At 51.5% G+C, this 22,873-nt stretch overlaps 1 protein-coding gene across 1 annotated transcript in view; it reads left to right on the top strand.

Annotated features, from left to right (window-relative positions):
* Positions 1 to 22,873, top strand: part of Jph2 (junctophilin 2) — a 65,144-nt gene that overhangs the window by 5,307 nt on the left and 36,964 nt on the right. Inside the window, exon 2 of the mRNA XM_076851874.1 lies at positions 15,654 to 16,437. Within this exon, the coding sequence (XP_076707989.1) occupies positions 15,654 to 16,437 (784 nt within the window). The remainder of the gene's footprint in view (positions 1 to 15,653; positions 16,438 to 22,873) is intronic.

Here is a 22,873-nt window from a genome sequence, read left to right as displayed (position 1 = left end):
ATTCCTCCCCTGGCCATATAAAGCAAAGCTAAAAATAGCTGCTGACTTAAAGCGGCACACACATACCCCTGGAGTCTCAGTGTGCAGTCGCTGCCTGACTGTTCCCACCCCCAGGGTCACACACTCCAGCCCTGAAGGCTGCTCTGATCCTGGCTTCCCAGTGGTCTTGACCTGGGGCCTCTGCAGTGGCCTCAGGATGTCCAGAGATGTCCCAAAGCTGCAGTCAAGATGTGTCCATATGTGCATCAATCATCTGTGTTATCTGTGTTTTTCTGGGAGATATTTTTGCAGATAGTTGTTGGTTTCTTAAAGTAACCCCATGCTCAGATAAATTCCACAACCATTGCTTAGTCCAATAACCAAAATGTGCTGTGGATGGGGCTGGGGATGTAGCTCGGTGGTAAAATGCTTGCCTCGTATGTGTGAGGCACTGGGTTCAGTCCTCAGCGCCACATAAATATAAATATACTGTGTGTTCATCTACAACTAAATAAACTTTTAAAAAATGTGCTGTGGAAAAACCAAGCCCAAGACTGACTTTTTAAAATAAAGCTAATAATAATAATAATAATAATAATAGTTAACTTTTTTTCTTTGGGTACCAGGGATTGAACCCAGGGGCACTTTACCACTGTGCCACATGCCCATCCTGTTTTTTCTTAATTTTCTTTTCGAGACAGGGTCTCACTAAGTTGCTTAAGGGTCACTATGTTGTTGAGGCTAGCTTTGAACTTGTGGATTACAGGCGTAGCCATCATACCTGGCAGTAGTTAATATTTTTGAAGTGCTTACTGTGCACTAGGTACTGTTCTTGGCACCTAACTGGTCATATGATTTAAATCTTCACAGTAATTTTATGGAGAAATATTGTTTCTATCCCTATTTTACATATGAGGAAACAGAGACAGATCATGTATGTTATGCTCATTCAAGGTCTTCTGATTAGTAAGAGGCAGAGAGGAACTTGATAATAACTAGTAATAATTAAATAATTCATATTATAAATGTTTTAATAAATGATACACAATAATACAAAATGTCAGGATAGGATACATAATGCGTGGGACCCAGCACAAGTGAAAATATGGACTCTTCTTCAAATTGTTAAAGAATTTCAAGAATTTCAGAGCATTAAACCAAGTGCCAGGTCCTAGGCATCCAAGCTCACCTTGACCTTAGTTAACAACTGCAACTACTATTTATTGAGTCTTTATTATGCACCAGACTCTGTGCTAAGACTCTTATAAGCTTTATATTATTTAGGCTTCTTAAAATCATCTCATCTACTACTAATGGCTTTCAAACTTTGGTAGTTGCAATACTGCTGTAATGTATTGCACATTGTAATTCTGTGTCTGCACACATCAGCAACATCGGAAAACAGAATTAATAATAATAATAATAATAATAATAATAATAATAATGCTCTGATATACATAAAGCTCTTTGAACAGAGCGTGGCCTGTGTTAGAGCTTTTATTTATTTATTTATTTTTAGTTTTCGGCGGACACAACATCTTTGTTTGTATGTGGTGTTGAGGATCGAACCCGGGCCGCACGCATGCCAGGCGAGCGCGTTACCACTTGAGCCACATCCCCAGCCCCTGTGTTAGAGCTTTGTTGTTATTATTATGCACAGAAAACATGAGATTTTTATGTTTATTTCTTACAACTGGGCCCAAAGCCCACTCTGGATCCAGTTTACTTTCTCCTGGTCAGAGTTAATGACTTAAGCTAATTTTAACCCTGTGGACTCTGAACACAGGAACTTAGTGAATGTGCCAGGAAAGGGGACTGAGTAGTACCTGGTGTCACATTTTCTGAGCCTTTGATAGGTGTTCCTTGCAGAGTTGAACTTGAACAAACTTAACCTCCACAGTTACTTATTTTCTCCCCACAGGAATATCTTTTCTGTTGATCTATTTGTCTACCTTTGTGCCCATATCACTGTGCCCTCATTACCCTAGTTTTATAGTGAGTCTTGAGGTCAAATAAATGAATCCTCTGACTCTGTTCTTCTTGGTCAACATTCTCATATTCTAGGTTACTTCCATCTCCATAGACATTATAAAACCAGATTTGTCAGTTTCTTTTTTAAGAAAGAAATCCAGCCTGGGGTTTTGATTACAGTAGCTTTGGATCTATAGGTCAGCTTGAGAGAATGGACATTTTAGAAGCAGTGAGTCTTCCAATCCATGAACATGGTATGTATCATTATTTATTTAGGCCTTCTTAAATTTCACTCAGCAATGACTTGCATATCTTTGCTAATTTTATGCCTAGGTATTTTATTTTTTATGATTTTTTTTTCTTAAATTTGATTTTTTTCCAATCATTCTTTGCTAGTTTATAGAAATACAATTATTTTTGTATATTGACTTTGAAGCCTTTTATCTTGCCCAATTAATTACTTAGTTCTAATGTGTGTGGGGGATTGATTTTTTTTTTCAGATTTCTAAGGAGTATTTTTAATTTAAAATTTCTTTTTTTTCTTTTTTATTATTTTATTTTATTTTTTATTGGTTGTTTAAAACATTACAAAGCTCATGACATATCATCTTCCATACATTTGATTCAAGTGGGTTATGAACTCCCATTTTTACCCCAAATACAAGTTGCAGAATCACATCGGTTACAAAAATTTCTTGATTATTATTAAAAATGAAGTACAAAGGTCCTAAGAGAATCCATTGTTATTAAAGGGAGAAACATGGTACTTAAGCACTTGGGGCCTCGTCTCTGCACTTCCACATCCTTTTTCTCACAATAGTATTGAACTTTCCATCAAATATGATTGAGACATTGACTTGAGATAATACATGCAAAACACTTAGCATAATGCTTGATACAGAGAAAATGCCAAAATATATGTTTCCTTCCTCTATGTCCTTCAACATCCCTAAGGACAAATTAACTCAGAATGTCCTGAGCCACACCTTGTCTTGTCTTTGGAACAAAATTTGAGCACAAAAACTAGCTTTGCCTTTGGAGCAGCTAACAGGCCAAGACAAGGCTCTGCATGGTTCTGCGTCGTGTCTGGCCAGGGCCCATGGAGCCCACGCCAGGCGTGATTCCATTTCGAATGTAGAATCAGCATAATTTAACCTCATCTTGAAAATCTCATGTCCCAGCTCACAGCCAGGGGTCAGGGTGACAGCCGGCTGAGTTGCTGTCTTGCTAGCTTCTTGGCTGTATCTACAGGCCCCAGGGGAGCAGAGGGGCCCCTCAGCAAGACAGGAGCGGACACAGCTCTTCCTCTCTGTGGCCTTGTTCCTGTGGTTCATGTGTCCAGCTGACCACAGCTCTGCGGAGGCCCTGTCCAAGGCAGGCCTTTGGGATTCACGCAGCCTCTTGTTTCCAGGGCCCACTAATCCCGTGCCTCCAGCAGCTGTTCCCAGGACTGGCCCTTGCCCGCCACACCCTTGGGAGGAATGTGGAGTCTCATTTTCTGGGGCCTTGGCTGAGAGTGAAGGGTGAGGGGGGCAGGTTTGCTTCCTGCCCTGGACCAGAGGGCTGTCCCTGTTCCCTCCTGTCCCTCCCCAAGCCCAGCCACAGAGCAGGTGGGCAATGAGGTGTGGCCCTCCTGGCTCCTGTGCAACTTGTGCTCCCACTTCAGGGTGGCGGTGAGAGATGACCGCCCAGAGGTGAGCCCTGCAGAGTCCCCAGAGCAACCCAGGGCAGCAGGGCCTCCGGCACTTTCCCCGCTGGCTTGTCGGGAGCACCTTGTGCTGCAGGTGTTCAGGTCTTTAAGGGCCAACCTCGGCTGCAGGGCATGTGGAAGGCGCCACGCCCGGGCCAGGGGTGAGCGCGGCCTGCTGAAAACCCCATTTGGCCGGCGCCATGTTCTTCCTACTTTTATTTTTAATTAAGCTGGAATCCTTAGCGAATACCTTCTTAACCATGGGACCAAATGTGACATCTTAGTAACAGGACAAATGGGCAGTGTGTGCCCTGGATGGGACTCACAGGGGAAGCACCATTATCTAGATGATGCCCTGCCAGGAAGGGATGGGTGTTTGGCGCAAGGCTGTGTGGGCCATTGTAGGAATTTGGCTTTTACTCTGAGGAAAATGGGGACTGCACAGGTGACAGGGCCTGACTGGTCTCATGGGATTCCTTTAGCTCCGGGTGGAGAAGACACGGTCTGCGTCAGTGTTGAGACCCTACTGCACTAAATGCGAATAATCCAGACGAGAGACCATGGCGGCTGGGACCCCCACCTTGTGGCAGCCACCGTGGTGAGCAGGAGGAGCTGATAGATTTTGCCGACTGGTTGGACAGGAGGAGAAGGGAGGGAGGAGTCAGGATGGTTTCAGGTTTTTGCCTAAACACAGAAGAACGGCGACGCTCTGAGCTGAGATGGGGTGCGGGTTCGAGGAGGGCAGTCCTGGGGTTGGCATTGAACACCGTGGGTGCGGGGGGCCTCCTTCTGAACCTCCACGCTCTCCCCTTGACCCCTTTGCCTCCCCCACATCCAGTCAGTTCTGGTTTCCAGGGCCCTTGGCCGGCCTCGCTGACCCAGGACCTGGCAAAGGGGCTCCCACAGGCCCCGGCCCCCGGCTGTCAGCGAGGCCGCCCAGTTAATCCTCTGTTTCTTGTGTGAGCTGTGGGGTGTCATCGGGGCAGCAGCCTCATGGTGTGGGGGTGGCGGAGCCTGCAGGCTAAGGGGACTTGTCATCCACCCGCTGCAACCCAAGTCTGCTGTCACAAACCCTGCCAGCCCCTCTGCTTTGGGTTGTCAGTCAGTGATCCCGGGAAACCAGACACTGCGGAGCTTTGATGGACGGCAGCATTTGGAAGCCATGGGAAGGGACTTTGGTGCCAGCCTTGAAGGCGAGCCAGAGAGCGAGGGCTGGGATTGTTACAAGGAAACCGAATCAAACACTCACCGCAGGGCGCCCTAAATCAGCTCTGAGCACTGTGATGAGTAGGGCAGAGGCAGGAGGAATCCGAGGCACTTTAAGTGAACAGAAGCTGTTGGAGGACTGTTAATTGAGTACCTACTATGTGCTAGTTCTCAGGGACGGGGGTGGTGAGTGGCAGAGCTGTGGCCGGCTGTCCTTTCAGCTTCCTTGTTATATCTCTACCCTGATGAGTGGAAGGCCTGGAGGGACCCAAGTTCTGAACAGTGGCTAACCCCTGGGGAGACACCGTGGTGGGCTTTTGTTTTATATTCTCATCTGTCTGAAGTTTTTTGCAATGAGTATATGTGACTTTTGTGATTTTTAAAAAGTGCCCCTCCCCAACACAGAAACAGTGCCTGTACACAGACATGATAAGAAGCCCTCAAAGCACAAAAAAAGACTTTGGGGGAGTTTCCCAGACTCTAGGCCCAGAATCCCAAATAGTCCTCCCTCCTTGTTCCACTCTACTCTGGGACACTCAGTTTTTTAAGGTAGAGCTGGATGGAAAGAGGAAGTGAGGCGAGAAATCTGTTCCCTAGTCCCAGCTGAGCTACCGCCTTGCTGTGTGACCTTGGGCAGGTCCCTCTACCTCTCTGAGCCTAAAGTTCTCCTCTGCATTAGGAGGGGGCTGGACCATACTTACCCTTAAAGGTAAGTGAATTTTCTCTCATATGCAGCACTGACCTGTTGGCTGTGGCTACCTGGAGAAGTGGTGAGGGGAGACTGCCAGGCCACGTTAGGATTCAGCATCATGATTGATTAGCAATGTCTGTTGTGGACACAGGGTAGGGAAGAGGTGGCCCATGTGACCGATTACTTGTTACTGTGGACTATTTGGTCTCCAAGCTCCACTCCAGCTGTGTCCTTAGGACTGAGAGAGTATCCCATCTCCCAGAGTCGGGGTGTCATGACTGTGTAGCACATTCACAAACACCAGGAACATAAGAGTCCAGACTAAATACAGGGTACCGGGGCCGTCTCCTGTTGGCCCATGAAAACCCACTGTTGAATTTTCATGAGTTTTTCATACTGGCCGTTCCGCCCTCAGCATCTGGACCAGCCGGGGTGGAGCATTCTCTCGGTGGAAATTGGCTCACCCTACAAACCAAGGTTTGTTTGTTTTTCCTGAAGAGCTGGTTGCCAGCATGCACCGAATAGCGTGCTAATATGAAATGCCCTTCTCACCCAAATTTAGGGTGAGCAACCTTCTCAGTTTGGCCCTGGTGTGCAGGAGCATGGATTCGAGCAGCGGGGCCGTGCAGCTAGGAGTGACTTTATCACAAATGTGACGTGTCACTGAAAGGGAAGGTAGAAGAGCCAGGAAGTGGCGATGGGAGGGCTGGGCTGGCCTGGGACATCAGAGAAGGCTTCCTCCGGGCACCCATGTTTGAGCTGAGAGCTGCAGGATGCGCAGGGGTTAACGGGGTGCCAGGGACACCCTGCTGTGGCAGGCAGAGGGGACCGGCCAGTGCAAGGGCTTCGGGGTGGATCAGAGCACATTGTGTTCCAGAAAAGATCGGTCAGAGACTGCTGGGGGAGGGACGAGGAGGCTGGGAATGTGGGCAGAGCCCAGCTCCTGAGGCTGTGTGGGCCGCCCTGAGCCTTTTGGACTTCATCCTTATGACTCTGGGGGCGCCCTTGAGCACCCCTCAGGAGGGGCCCTCATTTCCCCAACTGCCAGGAGCCTGTGGTGGCGCCCAGCTGGGCGGTGCTTCCCGTCCAGGGCAGCTGCCTGGCCCCCTTGCTCTGATTGGACGATGCTGAGGGCCACACCAGCTCCCAAGACCCCATAGGATCAGTGGCGGGCTCTGTGGTCATGTCCACCACCTTCTGCTGCAGACCCGGGACCCCTGTCTCCTTCCTGATGCGTGTTCTTCCCAGGACATCCCCCCTCCCCGCCCCCCATGTGCCATCTCGGGCTCAGAATCTGAGGATTCTCTAGGGATCCTGGCCCAAGGCCATCTCAGGAGCTTAAGAGAAGGTACCTGTTGAGATCTGCGTCTTAAAAAGACGACGCTGGCAGCCAACAGCAGCAGTAGGTCAACTGAGGTGGGGACCAGGGGGCGCTGCTATAGTCAACCAGAGGGACCGGATGTGGCTGGGTCTAGAAGGGGTGGAGGTGGGGAAGAGATCAAGGATCATGGACCAATCAACAGGCTGCTGAGCAGGTCTCTCTGTTTCCAAAGCTGCACCGATTCCATCACTCTTGCTGTCCCCAAGGATAGGTGAGCCCTGAGTGGCTTCTCTGGGAGGCTGGGTCCATGATCTTTATAAAGATGGGTCAGAGCCGAGACTACAGGGGCCCCTACGTAGGGAAACATCTAGATGGGGCCTCTGGCATGGGCACGCATACTCATGACAACGTCCGTGCCTGAGCTGACCTTGGTGTCCCCTGGGCTCTCTGGTGCTCACCCTGCCAGGCTCCATCTTGAACCCCGCCTGTATCTGTTGAAGACCCTTCCGTGGGTGGTCTAAGGTCTTGTGCTAACTTTGGGTGCTGCGTGGAGGACCCTGGAGAAGGATCAGGGCTGGCTGTCAAAAAGCACAGAGGAGACACAAAGGGGAGACGAGGGGAAGCCAAGAAGGGACACGGCCTCCCAGGAGGTAGCGCCCAGGGGGGCAGTCGGGGTGTGGGCATGAGGCTGAAGGTGACCTGGAACTGCTCACGGAGGCGCCAGACAGCCAGGCGAGGACTCCAGAGCCGTGGGGACCCTGGAAGGAGCTTGTCCTAGTGCCCTTCTCTCCAGCTCTGGCCAGCTCCCAGGGACAGTGACCATCCCACCTCAGACAGTGTCCTAGAGATAGGAAGGTGTCCCTGGCCAGGAGGGGGTGTTCTGTGGCCATTCTGCAGCAGGAAGCAGAGTCCCAGGTCTGTCCCTGGGTCTCCTCCCTGTCCCTGGTGGGTTCTAGGTCTTCCGGCCTTCCCCAGTCTCTGACCTGACCACACCTGCTTGGAGACGAGGTTTGGCTGAGAATGTACCGATCTTTAATTTGGAAGGGAGATTCTCCGATTTTCAGTGGGGCAAGCGCTGGTCAGGGACGCTTGCCTGTGGTGGCCTATGACAGCCACACCATGTCATCAGGAGAAGGTCCTTTAAATTCTGACATCTGTTTTTCCATTTCTAAAATTAAAATGATGGCATTGACCTCTGCAGGTAACTGGGGACTCCAACTCCAAATGATTGAAACCAAAAGTTTTCAACAGAAACCTAACGTGAGCTCTGTGTGTAATTTACATTTTTCTAGTAGACACATTTAAAATGGTGACATTAGTTTTAATGATACATGTTATTGAGCCCGTTATCCAAAATACTACCATTTCTATGTAGAATCAATATATAATTATTGAGATTTTCCTTGAGAGATATGAAGTCAATATTTCACCTGGTCTACCCACGGGAGCATCCGTGTGTGAAGGGAATCCCTGGCACAGTATAGAACAGGAATGGAGCAGGCTGGTTAACTGGAGGCCAGAGGAGAGGTTTTACTGCTCTCAACCCAGGTTGCACACGAGAATCATCGAGGTGCTTGTGTTAATTGGTACTTTTTGGAGTGCTAGGGATGGAACCCAGACCTTCTGCTTTCTGGGCAGGTTCTCTACCACTGAGCTACATCTTGGTCCTATTAGTCAGCTTTTCAACACTATAACAAAATCCTCGACAGGCTACTTACAAGGAAAACAAAGGTTTATTTCGCTTGCAGTTTTAGAGGCTCAAAGTCCAAGATCGGGCAGACGGAGGGCATTGATTTGGCCTTTAGGGAGGACAGCAGAGGGTACCACATCAAGGCAGGACAGAGGTGTGTGTGTGTGTGTGTGTGTGTGTGTGTGTGTGTAAGAGCTTACATTGCCAAGTAGAAGTCAGACTGGGGTCCCAGAGTCCCTTCCTAGGGGCATGTCCCCGATGACCTAAGGACCTCCACCCCTCAAAGTTTCCACTCTGTCCCAACAGGGTCCCACGGCGGGGGTGGGGGGTGGGGACCACGCCTTTAGTCACAATGGACTCCTGGAGGACACCAACCAAACTGGAAGCAAGGGTGTGCTTTAAGCCTCCCATCTCCAGATCAGCTAGATCACCATTTCAGGCCAGGAAGGGATCTCGTCCGATAAAAGTGGCTCCCAGAAACCACTCACTGGGGACATGGAGACAGATGGGCAGAGTTAAACATTTCCTTCCCCCCAAGGGCAGAAGCTCTGAAGCTCTCCCTGAGTCGAGGCCGCAGAATAACTCAGGCCTCCTGGGCACCGAGGGATTTCCCACAAGCCCCACGCCGAGGTGGCAAGTTGGACAGGTCACCTCCTCTCCCTGCGAGTCCCCTGTCCTCCTGGCTTCTTTTCATCTTTATGGTTAATCCTTTCTGGGTCAGCTTTTCTGAGCAAAGACTCTGACCTGCCAAAAAGTCAGCCTTTGGGGGCTGGGGGTGCGGCTCCGCGGAGCAGACTCACCTGGCAGGCACAGGGCCCTGGGCTCCTCCCCAGCTCCAAAATGAAAATGAAAAAGAAAAAGAAACAAAACCTAGCCTTCAGGGAGCACTTCCTGGGCTCCAGCTGCCTCCCCTGTAGTTTAGTTCGTTTCATCTGCAGTCGGCCACCTCTCCGTACCCCACGCCACCTGTCATCTGGACCACTGTGTGGCGGTCAGGTGTGTGTGTGCGTGTGCGATGGGTAACTTCAGTCTCATTGGCGCCAGATTCCAGACGCCTTGGGAGCAGAGACCACGTCCATTCCATTCACCGTGGTCTCCCCAGTACCTGGCCTGAGGAATGCATGGTCCATAGCAAATGCCTGTCAGATGCAAGGATGCACATATTGTCACCCAGGAGCATTTGAGGTCAGGGTTAAGGTTCAAATGCACAGTGTTCTGTAATATCCCGGAAAAGTCCCTGCAGGGAGGCCGTGTTCAAGAGCCCCGTCTCGGGCACAGGACTGAACCTACCATGCTGGATCTACTGCTGACCCCCCTGGCAGCCACTGCCCTCCACTGCTGAGCTGAGTCATGAGGGAGAAGAGATGACAAAGGTGTCCCCCGGAAAAGACAGTTGCAACCATCATCAGACGCTTTCTGAGGGCTTCCTTGGCCTTGGGAACCGTGCTAGATGCTGGGGCCATAACAGAAAGAAGCCTCCCTCTTGGAAGCCAAAGACAGGAAGGAAAGCCTTACAATGAATTCAGAATCATAATCATGATTCAGCAGCACCTGGAAAGTGCTAGTAAGGTGACATGACAGCATGTAGCCATTTCTGGCAGAACTTGGGGGAGGGGTTTGAGAAATCTTCCTGGATGGAGTCACATTTAAATTGAAGCTTGAACTGTCAATCAAAGTCAGCAAGGGGAAGACGGAGAAGGAGAGTGCACCAAGAAAAGCAGAAAGGGTGTGCAAAGGTCCTGAGGTTTGGAAGTCATTAAGACCAGAGAATAGCTCAGGACGAGAAAGGAGAGGTGTACTAGGCTGTGTGAGCTGCTAGGGATCTTGGCCCTTCTTTTGAGGACACCGGGATGCCCTGAAGGGACAACAAGACCAAGTGAGGGGCCACTCAGCAGCTGTGGGAGGAGACACTCCTTGCACAGAGGCCCTTCCCAGTCAGATACTGTGACAGGCTCTCTCTTCTCTCCGCCTTCCCAAGTGCTCTCCTGTCCCCAGGGAGAACTGTCTTAGAGGCTTTGGGAGACAGACCTCACTTGGCTTCTTTCCCTTCCCAAGGCCCAGCTCTCAGCCTCCCCTGTCGGTGCCTCCTGCCACTTGCTCCCAGGTTTCCTAATAGAGCCTGCTGTTCCTCCTCCCCTGGTGCCCAAAGCCGCTCTGCTGCGACCTCAGGTTTTCCTGGGCTTAAAGGGGCCACGTCAGCCCACCCCACACCCTCCCAGGAGGTTGGTTGATCTGACTGCACAAGCCTCCATCCAACCCAGTGAGCGCTGCCTCTGTCCTCCCCAGGTCCCCTCCTCTGCTGCCGTCTTCATGCCCTTTCCTCTTCTTCTGCTTCCTTCTGAGCTGCAGCGGGATGGGCAGAGCCCGGCAGGCAGGTGAGCACGGGCTCTGGCACCTTGACTGGTCATCTTGGGCCGGCCCTTCATCCTCGCTGGGACTTAGGCTTCCCTCTTCTGTAACATGGACCCCTGGAACCCCCCACCAGGCGCCTTCACGGGGCCGCTTTCAGATGGAAGAGGCAGGGAGAGAATGGATGGCGGGAGCCTGCTGTTCATGTATCAGGCCCCTGTGGGCATGTTCCGGGCGCTGAGGGTACTCACGCCAGTGACGGAGATGGCAGGAGAAAGAGGAAAAGCAAAATGTCATTTCAGATATGCTATGAGAGCACAGCAAAGAAGGGAGACAAAAGACATTGGGGGTCATGATTTTAAATAGTGTGATGGGGGAAGTTCATTGACGAGATAAATAAAGCTTTGACTATGGCAAGTGGTGAGCCAGGCAGATACATATATGTATATATATAGAAGAGCATTCCAGGCAGAGGGACTGGCAGCTGCAAAGGTCCTGAGGCAGGACCTACATGGGGGCGGGGGCAAGAGGCTCTGTGACTAGAGTTAGGGAAAGGGAAGAATGGGAGGAGTTGAGAACAGACGGGTTGTGGGGATGAGATTAGGTAGAGTCTTGTGGGTCGCTAGGGACTTCAGCTTTTCTTCTGAGGGAGAAGGGGCAGAGCAGTGTGATCTGATTTGCTGCATATATGAACAGATCCCTCTAACTGCTGTGTTGGTTAGGTAGAGGGGGCAAGGGCAGGAGCCGGAGACCAGTGTGGCCTCCTGCTGAAGTCCAGGTGAGAGAACAGGGGCTCCGCTCACTACTTAGTCCAAGAGGACTGACAAGTACCCAGATTCTAGATCCACTTGGAAAGTAGGGCTGCAAGATGTCCTGATAGATAGTTCCAGAATACTATCTATCTGTGTACTTTGCCTTCATAAAAGTTCATTTTCCTTCCTTTCTCTCCTTCCTACTTTCTCCTTCTCTTTCATCTACCTATCTACATTTTCAAGAATCAGCTGTACAGAGGCATGATTTCCATTTCCACAAAATGCGTTTTAAGTGGTCAGTCTTGGCAAACATGCACACCTGTGCAGACACCGGCTCCGTCAAGAGACACCGTCCTCTGCGGTTTCCTGTGCCCCTTGCGGCTGACCCCTCCCCCTCCCCCAGCTCGGGCGACCACAGACCCGCTTTGCCACTCTGGTCAGTTCTTCTAGACGTTCATGTAACTGGAACCAAACACTTGTGCTGTTCGGTCTCTGGCTCCCTTGCGTGGCCTGGCCTCGAGGCCCGCTCCTGCTGAGCCACGGGTCACCTCCCTTGCTGGACGAGTGGCACTCTGTCGTGAGGTGGCATGATAGCTCACCGTATCCCAGGATGTTGGGTGTTCCACTGTCAGTCTTCAAGAAAACCCGGGAAGGTGGGTATTCATTTCCCATTTTTCAGATGAGGAAGTTGAGAATCTGAAGAAGGAATGAGCAGAACTTCCACAGCTTGGAGGTTCACGTACTGGTGTCCCTCTGCCTCCTGTCTAGTGGCTCATGTGTGAATGAGCTTGGGAAGTGCAGCCTATTCTCCATCTGTCCGTCGCTCCAATCTCTCATCTCTCTGCTCATTGCACCTGCCACACAACCACTTTCTCCCACTTCCTCAGCCAGAGTTAGACCTGAGTTCAAATCCCACTTTTGCTTTCTTGCTGTGTGACTTGGGGTAGGTCACACAACCTCTCTGCACATCCATCTAAGAAACAGAGGTCATATTTACACCTTCGTCTTGAGATCCCATCCATGCTCTCCTCTCTGTCTCTCTCAGTTTCTCTTTGGCCTGGGTAGAGCTGAGAGTCCATGACTATGGCCGTGGTTTTCTGTGGCGGGAGGGGAGGGGAGGGGAGGACTGAGGTGTCTCAGCCCTAGCTGCTCCTGCCTGCTGGGCAGAGGAGCTGGGAACACTAAGGATCTTCCCATCAGATTAAAGCTGGATTTCCGGTGGTAAAGCCCAGGGATCAGTTGGTTTTCTAAAAGTTTCCTGGTGCTTCAAATGGGCACCAGGATTAACAGCCAGGGCTCCAACCGTGAGCCTCTGCGGAAGGTAGACTTGAGTTTGGATCCTGCCTCCTTGGTTAAGTTGCGTAACGTCTCAGACCTCCAGCTTGTCCTGGAAATGAGCCAAACCAGGGACCAGCCTCACAGGGCTGCTGGGGTCTGTGAGCCCTCCCTGGTCCTCCGTCCTTATGGGGCTCTTAATGAAGAAAGGGCCAAGCAGGAAGCAGAGGGGCCCTCAACAGCAGCAGCCTGCTCTAGGAGGAAGCAGGCAGTGAGAGGGCCCTGGACACCTCCAAAGTCACGGGGCCCCCGTGCCCAGCAGCCCAGTGTCTCAGGTCGAAGCCCACTCAACTGGTGGGGCAATGAGACCAAGGGAAAGGAAGGCGCTGCCCGAGGTCACGCGGCCTGATGGAGTTTGCAGACAGGTCAGCTGGTCAAGGGGGCGCCTCTGGGTTTCAGGCACTGTTCCAGGTTCTGGTGGTACCCAGAGCACAGAGCAGAAAAGACCCTGCCCTCACCGAGCTTCCAGTCTAGCTGGGGAAGGAAAACAGAGAAGGTAATAAACAAATCCTATGGTACATCAGTAAATACTGTGGGGAAAGATAAATGTGGACCAGGGAGCGGGGCAAGTGACGGGGGTGGGGGGCAGGCAGCCAGACTGTGGTTTTAAATGGAGACCGTCCGGGTACCAGTGCCACTGTGGGAGACGAAGACAGCGCGTGGCACAGGCCCTGTGTGTCGATGGTGATGAGCTGGAGGCAGCTGTGCAACATCTAGGGGACATGCCCCTGCGGGCTGACATCTGAGAGGCAGAGGGGTGGGGAAGAAGTCAGGAATGTGTATGGGGGGCTCAGCAGGACATATATGGCATCCAGGGAGGAGGGACACGGTTGGGGATGGACCTTTGGGGAGAACCTCACAATAGGATGCGGGTGCAGTGTGAAGTCACTTTGGCCACTTTGGGTCAGCTGGTCTCTACAGCTCAGGTGACCGCCCACTCTAGTCCAGCTTTGCAGAATCAGTCTTCTTTCAGTTTTTCAGAGGTATTAACTCATTTAAACCTTAAGCAACGCTTCAGTAAGAGGTAATTCTTATCTCTGACAGACAAGGAAGCTGAGGCACAGAGAGTTGCACTCAGTTGCCCAGGGTCACACAGCTAGAGAGGGCAGAGGCCGTGCTTGGAGCCTGTGCTCCTCTCTCTGTTGCCTCTGCTCATGGAAGACTTGAGCAGCCCCCTAACTAACCTCACTGTCCTGTTCCTGGAAGCTCATGCACTCTGTCCACGCAGGGCCGTATCTGCTGACGTCTCCGTGGACGTGTCACTATCCTGCTCAGATGGTCCTCCATGGTCTCAGTTTCACTGGTGCCAAAGCTGCACACTCTCAGCCTCCAACCTAGGGGCATTTACCACTGAGCCATGTCCCCAGCACCCTCCCCTGCTGCTTTCTATTTTTGGTTTCTGAGACAGGGTCTAAATGACTTAGGGTCTTGCTAAGTTGCTGAAGCTGGTCTTGAATTTACAAACCTCCTGCCTCAGCCTTCCAAGTCACTGGGATTACTGGTGTATGCCAGGGCACCCAACTCCACAAGAGTCTCTTGGACACTTAATCTTGCACAAATGCATATTCAAAATATTATGCTTTCTAACATTCATACTACTAAACTGTCCTATTTTTCATGACCTTGAATATGCACGTGACCTTAGATGCTAGGTTGGCTGTGCATGTGCATTTACCTTGTTACCAAGAGGACTTGACTAGTCACCCAACTTGGCACTTTTATTAATTTTTTTTTTTTTTGTACCAGGGATTGAACTCAGGGGCACTCAACCACTGAGCCACAACCCCAGCCCAATTTTGTATTTTTATTAGAGACAGGGTCTCACTGAGTTGTTTAGCGCCTTGCTCGTGCTGGGGCTGGCTTTGAACTCATGTTCCTCCTGCCTCAGCCTCCTGAGCCGCTGGGATTACAGGCATGAGCCACGGTGCCCGGCCTCAGCTGGGTGCTTTTTGACCTCCAATGGTCTTGCCCTCTCATTTGACTCTGCCTTTCCTTGCGTGAAGACCTCCCATGCTCTCCTAACCTTATGTCATGTCCCATCATGTCTCACTCACATGATCTCACTCTGTGTGCACACTGCCTAGCACACTCCCACAAATGCAGTCATGCTACCTCACAAACCCACTGTTCTGCACATCAGTGCTCTTGCACATTCTCCAGTGTGTGATCAAAAATTCGTGCACACTCATTCAAATTCACATCATCAGAGCCCCACTTGCCTGCTTAAACGGGCCCACACACCTCCCCCTGTCTTGCATACTTGTGACCTTAGCATGTTCCCACCAATGGAAATATTCACACCACCCTGCAAATTCCTTCTGGCTTGTTCCCTCTGCGTGAATGCACACTCCTAGAATCTCACCCACTCTCAGGGCCTCAGTTGCACACACAACTTAACACAATGACACCCTGACCCACACAACTTGCCCATCTTGCACGTCTGTGAACTTGCCATGCTCCCGCCATCAGAAACACACCATTGGGCAGACCCTGTTGCTGGCCCACGTACAACCTCACATTCAGTAACTTGCACTGATTGCCCCTCAGATGGCCGAGCTCCTCACTCAGAGTCACCTGCCTTGCCCAGTCCTGGTCCTTGCACACCCAGACACTGTGCACGCGCAGGGCGCATTGTGTCACTTACTGATGTGAGCTCTCCTCGCCCACAGGGACTTACCAAGGCCAGTTTACCAACGGCATGCGCCATGGCTATGGGGTGCGCCAGAGCGTGCCCTACGGGATGGCCGTGGTGGTGCGCTCGCCGCTGCGCACGTCGCTGTCATCTCTGCGCAGCGAGCACAGCAATGGCACAGTGGCCCCGGACTCGCCCACCTCACCAGCCTCCGACGGCCCGACGCTGCCCTCGCCGGCCATCCCCCGCGGTGGCTTCGCTCTCAGCCTGCTGGCCAGCGGCGAGGCGGCGCGCGCGCCCCGGGGTGGCCTCTTCCAGCGGGGCGCGCTGCTGGGCAAGCTGCGGCGCACGGAGTCACGCACGTCCCTGGGCAGCCAGCGCAGTCGCGTCAGCTTCCTGAAGAGCGACCTGAGCTCCGGGGCCAGCGACGCAGCCTCCACCGCCAGCCTGGGCGAGGGCGCCGAGGGCGCCGACGACGCCGCGCCTTTTGAGGCGGACATCGACGCCACCACCACCGAGACGTACATGGGCGAGTGGAAGAATGACAAGCGCTCGGGCTTCGGCGTGAGCGAGCGCTCCAGTGGCCTGCGCTACGAGGGCGAGTGGCTGGACAACCTGCGCCACGGCTACGGCTGCACCACGCTGCCCGACGGCCACCGCGAGGAGGGCAAGTACCGCCACAACGTGCTGGTCAAGGGCACCAAGCGCCGGGTGCTGCCGCTCAAGAGCAACAAGGTCCGTCAGAAGGTGGAGCACAGTGTGGAGGGTGCCCAGCGCGCCGCCGCCATCGCGCGCCAGAAGGCCGAGATCGCCGCCTCCAGGTAGGCCTAGCTGGAGCCACATGGGACGGGCCTGTTGGGATGGGTCCTGGAGCAGGCCAGCCTAGCAGATGGTCTCCAAGCCTGTTTCTGCTTCTTTACCATAAGGGGTTCCCTCATAACCTTTATGAGGTTAATTGGAGGGGTTCTAGTAGCTGGTGTCACCTGCCTCGGTGTTCTGTCCCATCAACCATCTATCCATCCTGTCCACCTCATCCATACTCTCATACATCCCCCAAGCTTCTGCAATCACCCATACCCTGGCTGATTTAACTCTTACATTCACCCAACCATCTCCCCACTCAACCATCCATGCACCCACACTGACAGTCAACCATCCAGGCATTCATCCAAGCCCTTCATTCATTGTACCTTCTTTAACACCCACCTGAGCAACCCCTCTGTCTACCTAACCCTTCTATCCACCCAACTACCTCCAGCCACTGACCTCTCTAACCTGCACCTGAGCTACCACCAGGCAACCCTTTACTCATCCACCCTCCCCCACACACCCAACTGTTTATCCTTTTATTCATCCAACAATTCAAGTCTCCACCCATTTATCTACCCAACCACCCATGCAACTGCCCAGACCTCCGTGCAGCCCTGTATCTGTCCCTCATCCACCTGTCACCCACATTCACTCAGTTGCTCCCAGCCACGCAGCCTAACATCCAACCACGGATTGATTTGCCCAACCACCTGCAGTCACCCAGCTACTCCCATTCATCCCCATTGCACTTCCATCCACTGAAATAGTACCCCTCCTACCCCCTCACCCAGCCACCTTGCCATCAGCCAGTCACCCACCTCCTTCACCATGTTTCCATACAACAATCCATTATACTTCCACCCACTCACCCAGGTTCACCCGGCTGTCCACCCAACCACGCACCCACCCACCCTGTCTGCCATCCCTGAGCACCCACCCTATTCACATTCAAATTCCTCTACATCTTCTCCTTCTACTTCAGATTATCTTTTAATACTGTCTCCAGACATTGATGGCACCTACTATGTGATGGCTATTTTAAGTGATTTACAAATATTGACTCCTTCAGCCCTCTTAACAACCTTATAAGAGAGATGCCATTTTATTGCTATTTTACAGGTGAGCTCAGTGAGGTCAGAGAGCTCATTTAGAAGGTGACTTCTCCAAAATCACCCAGTTAGAGAGTGGCCTTCTGTCACCTGGCTCCACCCTCCTGTCCAGCGTCATTTTCTAGCATTCTCCTCCTGGGGCTGGGCTTTTTCCCCTTGTGCTGGTCACTCGGGTCTTTTGTTAATTTTTTCCAGTCCCTCCTGCTGAAGGGCTTGGTTTCTCTGCCTGGATTGCTCCTTTCCTCCTGCTGCCCACTTAGGTACTTTGGAGTGAGCTGCAGCTAGTGAAGTCCAGTAGTTCTCAGTCCTGTCGTGGGCGAGTTCCTCTGGAAGTAGATTCTGAGATGAAGATTAGTGGGCACCATGTTCATGGGGAACATTCTCGGGATCAACACCTGAGGGGGAGGGAAGGAAGCAGAATAGGGTAGAGGGAGACCCTGGGCAGTCATGAGAGCTCCACAAAGGCCTGTCCAACCACAGGGGGCGCTCTGCAGTGGAGATGACCTTCAAAGATGTCCCAAGTTGGGGCGACAGAGCTGGGAGGTCACACCCTTAGCACTGATGCAGGTGATCCTCAAATAAAAAAGAGCAAGACTAGGTCTGGACAGCTCTCTTGAGCCAGGAGCATACTAGAGAGGTCAGACAGCTGGCAGTTCTCTGAGAAGCTGGGGTGGGAGAAATCACTCTTCAATTTTTTTTTTTTTTTTTTTTTTTTTTTGTCCTGAGGATTGAACTCAGGGGCACCCAACCAATGAGCCATATCTCCAGCCCTATTTTGTATTTTATTTAGAGACAGTGTCTCACTGAGTTGCTAAGTGCCTTGCCATTGCTAAGGCTGGCTTTGAACTCGTGATCCTCCTGACTCAGCCTCCCGAGCTGCCGGGATTACAGGTGTGGCTACCATGCCCGTCTTCACCCTTCAGTCTTCAAGGGGAATCTGGATGGCACTTCAGAGTATCCACTATGGTGCTGGACCAAGCACCGTTCAGTTAGGATTTCTAGTCATCGTCATCATTCAGTGAATTTGTTGACAGATATGCTTATGACAAGTAGAAGCCAGGATTGTCCTGGACCCTGAGACACGGGAGAGAGGAACAGGAAAGAGTTTTGTCTCTGGATTCAGAAGAGCATGCTGACTCTTCTACTGACCAGCTGTGTGATCCTGCCCAAGCTGATTCACCACTCTGTTGCTGGGGTCCTCTTTCCCCATATGATAGATAATTAGGAGGAGGAAATGAGCTGATGCCTGTGGTGCCCAGCACTGAGCAGCCAGCCGTAAAGCAACCATTGTTAAGATCTCCTGTGTTTGATTTTAAAGGCCAGGAAATAGAAGGCTGGAAAGAGGGAAGCATTCCCCTTCCTATTTCTACTGGGGCAACATCTTGCCCTCTCTGCCCCCTTACTTCCCCTGCCTTCCTTCTCCTTCCTGCCCATGCCTGCACCCTTGAATGTGGAGGTGTTGAGCTCTCCCTGCTGAGAAGAGCCTTTTGAGTGAGTGAACAGGCTCTTGCCTTGGGAGCTGCTGTGAGCGGTGGGCAGGGAAGGTCTGCTGTCCTCCTGTGTGTGGGGAACCAGTCCCTATGCCCTGGGGCTGGAGTCCTGTGTGTGTGTTGGTGGCCCAGTTAAGGGAGTCTTTGGTGAAGAGGAAATGCAGGATTGCGCCTCTTCCCCCTCCCTGGGGCTTGGGTGAGTGACTTGGCCACAGAGGGACAGGAAACTCCCCAGCAGCCTCCTGGAGCCGGCTGGGCCTGGGATTCTCTCCATCCTGGCCTCCAGGCTTGGCCCTGGGCTTGTGTGTCCAGCTCAGTCTACAATCAGGACACTTTTCCCAGGAGAAGGGAGCAAACAGTCACATCTCATCCTTGAAATGGACCAGAGATGGAAAAAGATTCTAGACCTGCATCTTCCAGGGTCCCAGCCACGGGCCACCTGTGTCTGTGGAGTACTCGAAATGTGGCTGGTTGGAGTTGAGACACTCTGAGTTTGAGACACACACTGGATTTCCAAGATTTAGTATGAAAAGAATGTAATTCTATGAATATGCTGAAATGATTACACTCTAGACATATTGAATTAGAGAAGATATATTATTGAAATTAATTTCATCTGTTTCTTATTACTTTTTTGAATGTGGTTACTAGAAAAACATTTTCATTACCCCCGAGACTTACATTGCATTTTTATTGATCAGTGTTGCTCTAGATCCATTCAGGTCCTTGGAGATAGTCCAGCCCCTCCACTAACCAGGTGGGGAAACTGAGGCCCAGAAAAGGATGGAGACATAGCCACGGCTACTAGGTGGTGGAGGGAAACGGGATCCTTGCCTTCTGATTTTGCGAGGAAGGACTCTTTTGGTAATGCCTTTTAAGGTCCTGGGTGTTGGGCTGTGGAGTAAAGCTGGGACATTTGGAGAGGTGCCTGAACTGTTCTGGTTGTCACACTAACACCCTGCTAAATGACTTCTTTCTGGAAAGAGCAGAGTAGATGGCTAAGCCCAAGGCCCTCAGTTTCCTCATTTTTAAAAGGAGAAAAATGGTAATGACCTTGAAGTGTCTTCAGGGCCAAAGCAGAGGCTGCATGGGAAGCTCTCTGTGCAGGGCAGCAAGCAGGAGGCCCTCAATCAATGTCAAGGGCTATTGTCATTGGCTGGTATTCTTGTTGTGTCCCTTGTGGTGCTGGCGAGAGATATCCTTGGAGAGTTCTCAGCTACTCCAGGGTCTAACGTTAGGAATGTCTCAGGGTTTGTACTGGGTGACGTCACTGAACTGCTCTGTCTTCTGTCCCCACCATCCCTTCCTCTCCTGTAACTCCTCCCTTGGCCGGCCCTGAGAACTCCCAAGTTGAGTGCAGAGCTAGAGTTGGCTTTGCAATTTGCTGGGGACAGAATTTTTCTTGTGTGTGGGAGGCCGGGTGGCAGAGTGGCCAAGAGTTTGGGCTAAGGCATTGGCCGGCCTGGCATTGAATCTGGGTTCAGCCTTTTGGAAGCTGTGTGACCTCAGGCAAGTTTGCACCTCTCTGGGGCTTATTTTCCTCTTCAAAACGGAGGTAGAGGCTGTGACTATGAATGAGGCCTCATTCTGCAAGGACCTTGGAGTCTCCCCCGAGATTGAAGCCACCTGGGGGACAGCCTCCTCCTCTTCTCTCAGTCCATACAATGTGTTTTCCAAACTTTTACCTCCTGCAAGCCACACTCCCAATTTTGGTTACATCCACCACCACCCTGCCCATTTACTTACCTCCGGGATCTTCATCTTGCAGTCAATTTACTTAAGATTACCTAAGTATGCTTATTGAACAGGAGGGCTTTCTAATCACCCTTGTAAATGGAAAACCAATATCCTGGGGAGTTCTGAAAACAGAACAACGTCATTCAAATCCAAGGCCATGCTGTGGATGGCTGATTGCGCTGAGTCTGAAGACTGGACTTTTTTTTTTTTTTTTTTTTTTTTTGCTGAAAAGAGACATTGGCAAGAGATTGGAGGTTTGAAAGATCTGTAGCCACAGGAGCAGGACTTTCTCCTCAACTAGTAAGAAGAATGGAACCGCAGGGCATGGTAGCACCGGCCTGTAATAGCAGCTCTGAGGGCTGAGCCAGGAGGATCGCAAGTTCAAAGCCAGCCTTAGCAACTTAGTGAGGCCCTAAGCAATTTAATGAGACCTTGTCTGAAAATAAAAACTAAAAATGGCTGGGGATGTGGCTCAGTGGTAAAGCACCTCTGGGTTCAATCCCCACAACCCCCATGCCCCCCCAAATGGATTTGATGCCATTCAAGCTGTGACTTCACACTGTCCACACCCATTTCTTTCTACACCAGGAACACAGGCTACCCCAGGAAGAGGGCTTGGCCCTGGATGAGGTCCGAGGGAGGGTCTTGGTGATTGCCCGTGTTTGAGCCTGCTTTTAAAATTTTTATTTATGAAGTGCAATACAGTTCTTATTTCTGAGAGCCAGTCTAAGGTCTAAGTAATACATTGTTATATTATGTAATCCTTCAACAGTCCTATGAAGAAGGTCTCATTATTCCCATTTTACAGATGGAAGCTGAGGCACAGACAGGTTAAGTGTCTCAAAATAGTCACACATGGCCACGCCATGGCCAAGCTGGGAGTCGAAGTCAGGTGGGCGGGGAAGGAATGTTCTTCTCTGCCTCCTGACCTCAGCTGGGTCTCCTGACACAAGCTCTGATTAGCCCTTGCTCAGTGCAGGGCCTGTGCTGAGGCCCTGGGCACACAGAGTGGATCATCAGGGCCACCGGCCTCCAGGGACTCACAGCCTCGAGGTGTCGACAGACAGGGATTGGAAATAGTCGGTGGCGGAATAAAGGGAGGAAGGAGCTGAAAGTGGGATCCCAAAGCCAAGAGCAGCCTGTCGCCCCGGGTGGTGGGGGAGAGTCCCTGCAGCAGCCACCTCTGGTTGGGGTTCATCAGTAGGGAGGAGGGAAGGGTCCTTCCAGGTAGAGGCACCAGGATGTGCGCGGCAGGGAGGCGGAAAGTGTGCAGTGTATTTTGGGAGCCTGAGTCACTGAGAGTGCTGGAGGGGAGGGGACAGTTGATACGAGGCCGGCCTGGTGGCAAGGCTGGTCAGTTTCCAGGGCAGGAGAAGGAGCAGGGGCCTGATAGTACCAACTAAAATACATAGTGAAGGAGGGGGGCTGTGTTTTATAAGGAGGGTGCAGACACTTGCTAGAGATGGTAGGACAAGGGACCTGGCCTCCTCCAGTCCCTGGGGAGGGCCTGCTATTTCCTAGTTGTGGCAAATGACCACCTGCAGGATCACAATTATTCACATATTTTCTGAAATAGTCTTGTGTTTGTTAGTCTTGTGTTTTTGTTGCTGTGACCCAAATACCTGGGCTAAGGCATTGGACGGCCCAGTGTTGACTCTGGGTTCAGCCTTTTGGAAGCTGTGTGACCCCAGGCAAGTCTGCACCTCTCTGGGGCTTAGTTTCCTCCTCACACAGGAGCTGGAAGAGGAAACAGAACAATTTAAAGGGAGGAAGATGTATTTTGGGCTCCCGGTTTCAGAGGTTCCGTCCATGGTTTGCTGACTCTGCCGCTCTGGGCTGGTGGTGAGGTGGTACATCATGGCAGAAGTCATGATGGGGATCACTGTCCCCTGTGGCACCCAGGAAGCAGAGAGAGAGAGAGGGGGCAGAACCAGGGACAGGATATAATCCCCAAGGGCACACCCCCCGTGACCACCTTTTCCAGCTACACCCCACCTGCCTACAATTACCTAGTACAGTAGTCCTTTCAAATTATTAATCCATTAAATGGATTAACCCACTGATCAGGTTACAGTCTCATAATCTAGTCATTTCACTTCTGAACATTAACA

Source organism: Callospermophilus lateralis, chromosome 3, assembly GCF_048772815.1.
Source record: "Callospermophilus lateralis isolate mCalLat2 chromosome 3, mCalLat2.hap1, whole genome shotgun sequence".
Classification (NCBI taxonomy): domain Eukaryota; kingdom Metazoa; phylum Chordata; class Mammalia; order Rodentia; family Sciuridae; genus Callospermophilus; species Callospermophilus lateralis.
This window is presented reverse-complemented; position numbering and strand designations above follow the sequence as displayed.